This window comes from Gavialis gangeticus, unplaced genomic scaffold, assembly GCF_001723915.1.
Source record: "Gavialis gangeticus isolate Ggan-Ray unplaced genomic scaffold, GavGan_comp1, whole genome shotgun sequence".
Lineage (NCBI taxonomy): Eukaryota > Metazoa > Chordata > Crocodylia > Gavialidae > Gavialis > Gavialis gangeticus.
This window is the reverse complement of record NW_017728996.1, coordinates 48,012,873-48,023,293: the sequence shown is the minus strand read 5'-3', so window position 1 is coordinate 48,023,293 and position 10,421 is coordinate 48,012,873. Positions and strand designations below refer to the sequence as shown.

At 47.6% G+C, this 10,421-nt stretch overlaps 1 protein-coding gene across 2 annotated transcripts in view; it reads left to right on the top strand.

Annotated features, from left to right (window-relative positions):
• SNX33 (sorting nexin 33) overlaps positions 1-6,484 on the top strand; it is a 16,686-nt gene extending 10,202 nt beyond the window's left edge. For both annotated transcript variants that reach the window (XM_019504441.1, XM_019504442.1), the window contains one exon: positions 4,116-6,484. In XM_019504441.1, coding sequence (XP_019359986.1) covers positions 4,116-4,369 — 254 coding nt within the window. In that variant the 3' untranslated portion in view covers positions 4,370-6,484. The remainder of the gene's footprint in view (positions 1-4,115) is intronic.
• The last annotated feature ends 3,937 nt before the right edge of the window (positions 6,485-10,421 follow it).

Genomic DNA, 10,421 nt, shown 5'->3' with positions numbered 1-10,421 from the left:
GTGTGTGTGTGTGTGTGTGTGTGTCCAGGCACAGGGGCATTGTCTGTCTGTCTGTGTGCAGGCACAGGGGCAGTGTATATATGTGTGTGTGTGTTCATAGGGTGAGTCCCACATGCGTAGCCCTCCATACACATGCACCTACGCCTCCCCTCGCACTGCCATACACAAACCCCAGACACCGTCCCGCTATGCACACCCACACCCCACACACCCACAGCCCCCACAAACCTATACCCACCCCCCACAATATACAAGAATAAGACTTCATTTTAAGCTATTGTACAGTCACCTCTGCATACACTACACAAACACATGTAAATCAGGACAAAAATATTTTTTGAAATCAACTGAATGAATGTTGTAGATGATCACTTTTTAGAATATAATTTGGTATTTTTCTGGTTCTGAGATTGCAAAACCCCATGTTGAAAGGAGTACTGGGGGCAAGGGGAGAGACTTCTGGTGGCAAAGGTCAGGGCTTAGTGGGGGTGGTAGTCCTGCTCACAAGATGGTGAACAGGGGGCAGGGCATCTGTCAAGAGGTGGGACTACCCATGTGGCCTTTGACAGCTTGCCAAAACTTGGTAAGCAGCCCTCCGCCTGAGATAATTGCCCACCCCGACATAGATGCTGTGCAAGCTTCCTCCATTCAGCTTTGCCCAGGCACCTGAATCCTGACCTTCCAAACCTCCTCTGGACCCTGCAAGGCTCTGATGATGCACGTAAGTCCTGACAGGCAAGAGTTGATGCCTTGTGCTGTTCACAAAGCCTCAGCTCCTAGAGTTACTTTACTCTGTGGGAAACTCAAGTTTTCATTTAAAAATAAACACAAAGTGTTAGCTTTCCTGGGTGTGGAGTAGCTGAAAACACACCCCTAAAGGCAAATGAAAAGAAGCTCCAAATTTATCCTTTTTATACCAAAGAGTTCCTGCTATTTTAGTCATGGACACTGCTGTGTCAGCACACCTCTTTTTGAACTAAACTGTCTCTCCTGATCTGTTTTTGGCCTCTCTGCATCACAGACTCTTTGTTGTAAGAGCTGGCTTTTGATTTTGAGATAATTGCTATGTGGATACACCACAGGTGTACACAAGTGAGGCGTGTCTAACATAAGACAAGTTGCTGCCTTGAGGAACCTCATCACAAGAGCTGAGTGTATTTATGGTAATGACTGAAGTGTGATAAAGGCAAAGCAGGAACAACACAACGGACCTCAAAGCACACAAAGCTTGAGTCTCCTCTCACTTTCACTACCAGAAGTTAGCAGGAGTTCCTCTGAAGTCAGTGGAGGAAAGCTGCTATAAAATCAGGGGAAGAAAACCTTTATGAGAAAGTTGCATGGACTTAACTTAAACTGGTTCTTAGTTCTTAAACTTGCTTCTTCAACCACCAATTAAGTTAAACTGATTTTAACTCCATATGGCTTCTCTTATTTTGGTTTAGTGGTGTTCAACTTTCAGCCTGCAAAACTGTGTTATCCAGCCCACAGGTCTCCCTGGGGGTCTGGAAATTTGGCAGCAGGGAAGCAGTGGTAGAATTAATTACTGTTCTCCTGTTGCCGAATTTCCAGACCTGTAGGGAGCCCCACACACTGGATGATGTGGATCTGCATGCTAGATCACGCTGGCACATGGGACTAGAAGATTGAGTACCACTGGTTTAGCTTGTGATAGTTAAGAATTAGTTTAGGCAAGTCCTGAGAGGCCTGCATAGTGGTGAGACCTACAAGAAGCACAATGAAGTCACTTATTTAGGTATATGACCTGACCTATGTTTGTACTCAAGAGTCACAGATAGTGGAAGAGTTTGGGGCTGCTGTGACCATGCTCATATTGGCTAAGTACAGCCAGTCAAAAAGCCCAAGGCTGAATTGATTTAGTCTTTGCAGGTTCGTCTAAGCTGCAAGGATTGAACCAATAAGCAAATGAACAGACATTCACTTTTGATTCAGGAAGTGTAACCCATGTCTGCAGTGGCTTAGGCCAGAAGATAGAGGGCACTAGAGCACGGCTCTCTGGCACATAGCCAGCATGGGCTGTGTGTTTGCTTCCTCTTCCTGCTGCTCCCAAGGTCTCTGGCGGTCCACAATCACAGTAGCAGGACTCTGCAGAGTTACACATCACTTCCTCTTCCTGCTTCTAGGTGCCTTAGGATTTGTAGTCCCCAGCTGCAGCCAGCACTAAGTAAGCAGGGCAAGGCAGCTCTGTACTCAGGGGAAGGAAAGTTTAACCCCCTTCCTGGCCATAGATCCCAGCAGGGATTTGGCCAAGGCGGGACAGGCAGTGAGTCAGCCCTCATTGCCCCAGCTAGGGAGTGGAGGGGCAGGGCCAGCCCTGCTCTCTGGAGCAGACAGCATAGCCCAGCCCACGGCTGCAAAATGCTGGGGGACTATGATTTAACTTGAACCAGGAAGGGGTCTGGGTCTGGGATAGAAGTTTCATAAACCGGTTTGACTTAAATTAGGTAAGTTGTCTTATCATTCAGTCAGGTTTATCCAGCCATTTAAACTTGTTTATGTGCACTGAACTTCTATTTTGTTACAGGTTTAAACCAATTTCTGATCACTTAAACCAGTTTACATGCAACTTCCATCCCTAGCCATTGTAGCTAGAAGACTGGACTGTCCCACGGAAAAGATGATGAACTAGACAGGGCACAGGAATCACTATGTGAGGTCCCATGGACTCTGTGGTGCAGGAGGCCAGACTTGGTGATTGTAATGGTCCCTTTCTGGCCTGAGAGTTTATGAACATAAACTGGGCTCTCTTCTACCCACCTGTCATCCAGGTGGAATATAGAAGTCCCGTGTCATTTTGCACAAAGATGAAGAAGCAGCTTAAAGAACTTGGCTTATGGCCCTCTGCCCCTACAATAAATTAGGTACTAATACCTTTCTTCTCTTCCAGCCCCGCTGTTCCCAATGGAAGGGCCTGGAGCTGTGTATAAGCCTTTGCAAAATGCACCTCATATCTACATGATCATTGCGTGGCTAGAACTCAGTTATATTTTGTCCAGTACCTTGAGATACCTCTGATGTGATATAAAACTATATTCTTCTCTCTCCATCTTCTGTTGCATCTACTAGCAGATTTGATGTCCTGGATTGTTGGGATTTTCCCTAGTCTGTGATCTATGCATATAATAGGGCCTTATATAGTTCCTGTCAGTAGTTTTCCAAATATATTAAGTAGGAGCATAAAAATTCTTACCTTTTCTTTATAAATAGGGACAGTATGTCAGGTGAGGTGAAGTGACTTGCCCAAGTGACTCAGAAAACTATTTGCAAAACTGGAGATACAACACAAATCTCCAGATAATCCGTCCGCTTACATATCTGCTGGTTCTAAGGCCTCTATATGCTCTGACATCATTTAACATTGGTTGTTAAACCCAGCTGTGGACAGGCTGGTTTTAGCACATGTTGATCTAGCCATGTGGCAGGGGCCAACTATTATTCTCTGATGAATATCGAGCTTCTAAGCCTCAAAAGCTGGAACAAACAGTGCTAGAATATTGTTACTTTTTAACTGCATACAGATCCCTAGATGGCTCCATTCCTTGTCATGTTGGGGGAGCTTAAGAAAAAGACCATTCAATGTTCACTCCTAGATTAACCCTCTCACAGGCCTGTGTACTAGCACTGGGATCTCTTGATAGGACATTTGGATGAACTTGTGCTTTCCCTGAATTTTGGCATGTTCAGAGGAACAACACTCAGTCCACTCCCGTCTGAGACCGAGTGACTCCCACAGTGGCAGCCTAAGGGTTGATGCAATTTGTACAGCTGCTTGTTTTCACTCAGATGCCTGGGGAGACTGGAAAGGACTACAGAAGAAATGGGAGGGTGTTGTTGTTGCTCTGCAGAGGAAGGGATGGTTTACTAGTATCACAGAAATGTGTAGGTATATGTATGTGAATCTGAAGGGAAAGAGCTGGCTCCGTTGACAGCTCAGGGCCACTGAACCAGAGTATGGCACAGCTGGAGCTCCTTTTCTGCTCTCCACAGGCATTTATTTCTCTGCAGGGATGAAAGGAAGGCATGGGATAGCATGAGGAGGTGGAGTACTGGTATACATCTCAGTAACCCTGGGAATCTTGCATCCTTCCTCCTAACAGGAGCCTTTGCAAAGGTGAAAGAGAGTCAGCGGATGAGTGATGAGGGGAAAATGGATCAGGACGAGGCAGATGGGATTCGGAAACGTTGCCGCGTGGTCGGCTTCTCCCTGCAGGCTGAAATGAACCACTTTCATGAGCGACGCATGGCAGACTTCAAGAGAATGATGCAGTCCTACCTAAAACAGCAAATCATCTTCTACCAGAGGGTCAGCCAGCAGCTGGAAAGGACTTTACTCATGTATGACAACCTCTAATGCCTTCTGACTTGATGCATGGACTTATTCCTCTTCATCTGAACTCATATGGTTTTGTCTTTGGAACCTCCCAGACCTCTGTTTGAGGTGAACTGAGAATTAATGGAAACTCATAACGCTAGTGACCAAAATCCATTTGGCTTTCCTCCATCTTCCTGGAGCTCAGGTGCTGCAGGGAATGTGTTACATTCATGTCTTCCAACTGACTCATGTCCGACTGACTCATGTCATACTGCTACCTTCCCTGATAGCTGGACCCCTCCACTGATCCTGTCTCTGAGAGACTGTGGAGAAGACGTGGGTATCTTTCATAAGGGAACAGACATTGAATTTGTGGTGCTGGTATCTCTGGTTTTGCAGTAAGTTGTAGCTTTTGGAAACATGTTCCACTAGAGTAGGGAGGTTGATACATTACAGTCTAGAGGGAAAATAAGTAGAGTTGGTCAAAAATTTGCACACCAAAAACTTTTCTGATGGAAAAAATGGCCTTTATTTGAAATTTTTTTGTGGCAATTTTTCCATTTTCAACAACATTTTTACCAATTAGTTTTTAATAGAAATGTTGATGGAAATCATGTTCCAAATCTTTATCGGATGTGTCTGTTTACCGAAAATGTTCCATAGTGTTTGCAATAAAAATTTCAACATAGAAATTTCACCTTTTGTGGAAAATGAGTCCAAGGGAAAGAAATCACATTAGGCACATCCTTGCACAAATCTAGTTCCAGTTTTGGCCAGCTCTAGAAAAAAATGTAGTGTTCACTTGACTGCTGAGGTTCCAAGTTATCCTAAGAAGATCCATGTGAGTTGTACCTTGTTTGACATATGGTCATTTTCACTCTTGGACCAGAATGATAATCCTGGCCATTCTTGCCCTCAGAAAAAAAAGAAACATATAGTAAATACACGAGAAAGGATCATTCTCCCTCTAACATGAGGGAGCCCATAGAGTTCTCTCGGGGTTGTTTCCCCCTACTCAGTCTAAAACAAAACAGGAAGAGATAGATACCGGTGAGGGGCTACACGTGATAAAAAGAGCATCCAGTTCTAAGCCTCTTAACCCTAAGCCCTCCCATTCCAGGTACCCTCAACTTGCTGCTTATTTCATGCTGACTTTCCTCTGACTTGGCTTCAGTGGAGTTGCTCTTATCTTGGGCAACAATCTGGTCCACTGTCACATTGCATTGCTGCAGCTAAGCTTTTTCTTTTTTTACTTAATTGAAAGAACAAAAAGGAAAATTCCCTACCAGTCTCAGTAAGAGGGTCTGGGCTAGATTCTGCCCTGGATTGCATGGATATAGATCTGGAGTAATTTCTCAGTAGTCATTAGATTTACACTGGCATGACTGTGAGATGAATAGAGCCCTGTTGTCCCTTCTGCTTCTACACCTTCCTATGCTTTTCAGCTCTAGCCAGAGTTGCTTTCCCCACTATCCCTGCAAGGATGAAGCTGCTCAAAGTCATGTTGGCCATGACACTGTCTTGGCTGTTTCTCCCCCACTTTCTGCTCATCTCTCATGTAGCACCAGCATTTAAGACATGCACTTAGGATACCAGAATGGTTAACACTTGGTTGTATGAAACACACCAATCTCTGCTGGTTGTATAGAAGAACTTGTATAGCTCATTCTCCTCTTTCTTCCAGAGGGCTGATGTACTCTTGACAGAAGACTAGTCCTGGTAGCTTCTCACTTGCTGCAGGTTTCACTCTTGCCCCCAGCAACAACTAATGCTGATGAGTGCTTGAGGGACCAAGATGTTCAAATTCTTTGGCACCAAGGGCTGCGTTGGGAAATTGCCCGGGCCCGTAAGCTGGGTCTTCATCTATTTTTCCATACACTCTCTCTGTGCTGATAATAAATACAGACTGTTCAGCTTTCCCAAAACCTTCCTTAAGAGAGAAACACAAGCTCCTTGTTGGTTGAGCTCACCCACACTTGGCTTAGGCAGTTCTGTCCTGTTCCTGCCTTTGCAATGAGAGGGCTCCCTCTTTTTCAGACTTCAACACCATTTTAGGCCTCAGACTGTAGTTCCTGGACAATCCTGGTTTATCATTGGCTGCTTCTTCAAGTCACCGAGTTTGTCACTTAGGCAATAAAAGCTGCATTTTCAGAATGCTGAGTGTGCAGCTCTTGTTGATTTCTCCTGGTGCTCTAGCTGCTCAGCCCCTTGGAAAATCAGGCCCTGAGGCTATAGGCACTGTACTGAATAAGTCCTTCTCCTGTTGGGGTAAAGGAACCAAGGCAGCTGGGTATGGGGAAGCCGGGCTGCTCATCTCCCAGGCTTTATAGATGCCAAAGAGAGCATTTCAGTCTCTGTGACAATGAAGAGTCTTGCTAGCATCCACCCCATGACCCCATGCACTGCTGTCATACAGATCCTATGAAGACTGGCAAAGGGCAGTCAGCTTGTACTTTGACCTTCCTGGAAACCAACATGCCAGGTCAAGAGACATTGACGGAGCAGCTTGAGTCTGGACAATGGACTGATACTTCTGCAGCTGGGGAGATCCCTCAGTGACTGCAGTGGGTTTCCCGCCCCCCTCCTTCCTCTACCTTATACATACTTTATTTCGTTATAAACAATCCTCTGAGGCTCCATATATGGCTGCTTGGGGTGGGGGCTGACCAGGTGCCAAAGAAGTGGCTGGAGGAATGGAGCGTAGATTAAAGTTAACCCTTTATTGGAGGGGGCAGAATGTGGGGGCAAAGGGAGAGAAGAAAAGTAAAATCTGAAATGAGCCATCCCACACAGCAAGGGGAGAGCATATATACCGTCTGCATCTAAACAGCATTTTGGGAAGGGAGGGGCTGTGGATGCAGAGGAAACCAGGGAGGATTCAAGGATCAGGTGCCATGCTAGAGCTGTGTGTGTTTGTAGGGGGAGAGCCTTTACCATGACACTGGGCTGGGAAAGCAAAGAGGCCCAGCGCGTGGGCCTTGTTTTTCCAAGGGAAACATCAAAAATAAATGACAGCCAAGAAGAGATGTTAGGCCATTTGGAGTTATTCCAGGGTTAAAAATAGAACGGAAATCATGTGGACCAGCTGGGTATTGTTAAAAGAATAACATCCTTGGGAATGTAGTAGGCTGCCCCTTCTCCGTCCCGGGGAGGAGGAGATTGGTCTGTACCTTTACATTTCCGCATCTGCTAAGAACTGCATTTTCTCCCTGATTTTAGATAACAGGCAGAGCCCTTGTACAGGCTGGGCACTGAGCTGTGGGCCTGCCACAACCCTGCTACAGTCACACAGCCAGAGCCGTCCCAGCACCTCTGGTCCCCACAGGGGTTTGACACCCTTCCTGGCAACTCCCCCTCCAGGTACATAGGGCTGGGAGAGGCTGGAATAGGACTTTGTGGAGGACCTGTTGCTAGCTCCTCTGTATTGCTTCCTGTCTGGTGTTTGGCTGCTGTAGGTCTGAGCTACCTCCAGCACTGGCAGTGCTGCCTCATACTCCCTGCAGCACTGCTGGTGAACAGGAGGGGCCTGGCCCAACTTTGCATGGCTTTCCTGCTGCCACACAGTTAGAGTGCCTCCTACTGGGGGAGGTGTGGCTTGGATTAGGTGTACCATAACCTCCCAAGGGCCAGAGAGGAGTGTTACCCCCATATGCTGTAGGCTGCCCTTTGCTCTCTTTACTTGTCTTGTGCTGCTAATGCCCTAGGAGGGTTAACAACTTGTTTGTATCCTAGCTGGACAGAGAGTTGTGTGATGCTGTGGCTCTGGAGGGGCTGGATGAAAGCTCTGTCCTTACCACATGCTGAAACCAGATGTTGCGTGGAGGCTGTGGATCCCAGCCCCTTATTCAATCCCATTCTTTTCTGAGAGAACACAATAGACAATGAGCCTGTGCTCTCCCTCCCTTTGGAGGCAGGCAGGAGGGAGCCTATTGTTCCCTTCAGCCAGCAAAGAAAGCCCAGTGGAAGAGGAGTGTGACCTAGGCAACAATCTTCCCTCCCTCCCCCAGCACAGGAGATATCTTGCCAGCTAATAGGCGGGAGCCAAGGTTGGCACAGTCCCCAGTCAACACAGTAGGGCAGGCTCCTGGTGCCACTGTTAGCATGCTGGTGGTCTCTGCTGGGTGACTGGGACCCCAGATAACTCTGGTACAGTCTCCAGAGGAAAACAGACCATGCATAGAGTGCCAGCTCTATAGGATCTCCTTCCCTCTGGATAACTGCCAGTTGCTGGACAGCTCTTGTTGCTGGATGGTTATAGGCCAGAGGGCACCTCTAGGCCTGCATGACCTGCAGTCAGGCATCTCTGCAACATCTCAAGTTATGTCCTGGTTTAACTCCTGCTGAAGTCAACTGGAGTTTTTCCACTGACATTAATGGGACTAGGGTCAGGTCTGGAGAGATCTGGAGAAGCAGCTAGGGCCCATCCTGCCACATCTGTGCCTGTCCGTCCTTGCCACGGGATAGTTCTGTTCACTGGGTTAGAGGCTAGGTTCTTGTGTGCTCAGCTCAAATCTCAAGAGTTCAAAAGACCACCCAGCAGGGTTTGGAGGATGTGGATTCCTGGCAATCCCTAATTTGAAAATAGCCCTTCTGAGAACTGTGCCTCTGGTTTATATTTCCAAGGATATGTGGGATGGAAGAAGAAGCGCCACCTTCCTGCGGATGCTGTGGGAAGAAATTCCCTCAGGAAGTTGACCCCAAGTAGAGCCCTGGGAAATGAGCCTTCTCCCACCCCCTCGACTGACACACAGCCCCTGACGCTTGTCCCTTCCCTCTCTCTCCATGATACACAGGCTCTTCCACAAGTCTGAGAGTTGCTAAAATGGGGGCTCTGAGACAGGTTTCTAAATCCACATCCAGCTCCTGGATTTTCAGTAGTGCAGAATGCCCACACATAGGCATCATTATTATTTTAGTTCCACTGCAGTAGATCCTGAAGAGACGAACACAGTCCTTCAGTGCCAGTTTTGTGTACCCTCATTTGGGAGTGTACAAGTATTACCACTAAGAAGGTCCCCAGTACTGATGGCTCCCAGTCTAGAGTTCAGACAGTACTCAATGAGGTATGAGCAGACACGTGGGAATGGGCAGGGTGACAGCAAAGGAGACTGCATAGGTCAGCAGCCCCTGTAGCCTCAGGAGGGCCCACACTGCCTGTGTGCACAGCCCACCTGTTCCTGCTCCATATATGCAAATCCTGGATATGAGCTAGTGAAGCTGCCTCCTAGCAGCCCTGAGCATGTGCCTAAAAGCAACCCTGACAGAGAGCCTAAGAGTGGTGGGTGTGCACCACTCAGCACCACAATGCCTGCATAGCCTTGTTAGCTGGAGCTGGCATAAAGCCTAGGAGTGAGTGGGCAAGGTATACTTTACAGTGGAACTCCTGAGTGTGGACCGGAGGCAGTGTTGATGCATCCTCAGCCATCACAGGCAGTTGCCAGTATAACCAGTGCCAGACGAGCAATTCAGGAGCAGCCCAGCGGAGGCTGATTCGAAGCAGGGATTCCAAAGGGGATGATATAGTGACTAATTGGGTCCTGAAGCCAATGAAAACTACTCACCACCTCTGCCAGTTGGGCCTAGAAGGGTCAAGCTGACAAAGCTGAAATTCTGAAAATGTGGGTCTGCCCCATTCTGTGCCTCAGTTTCCCCAGCTGTAGTGCAGGGAGTCCTGACCTTCTACTTTGCAAAGTGTTTTGAGGCCCACCACTGACAACATGCAATGCACAAACACAGCATGACCCTGCCTCTTCAACTGGCCTGCAGTCTCTAGCTTGTTCATACTGAGAAACCTCCATTCTTTCAGTGCCAGGGGCTCCTCTGTGCCTTAACGGAGTTCCCTTGCTTTTGCTGGAGTGGGCTCCTATCCTGGATCTGCTGAAAGCGCAAGGAAAGATCCAACTCCCTGAAGAGCACATGGCCCAGAAAACCCCCAGGACCTGTTAGGTTTTGCTAGGAATGGCCACAAAAAGCAAAGCAGATGCAGGGGAAGAGTGAACCTGTTTTCCATTAACATTCCTGCCTTCTCCCTGTCAGTGGCCCAGCTCTGGGTGAGGACCATGGCTCCTCCCTGCCCCGTGAGTGCACATTT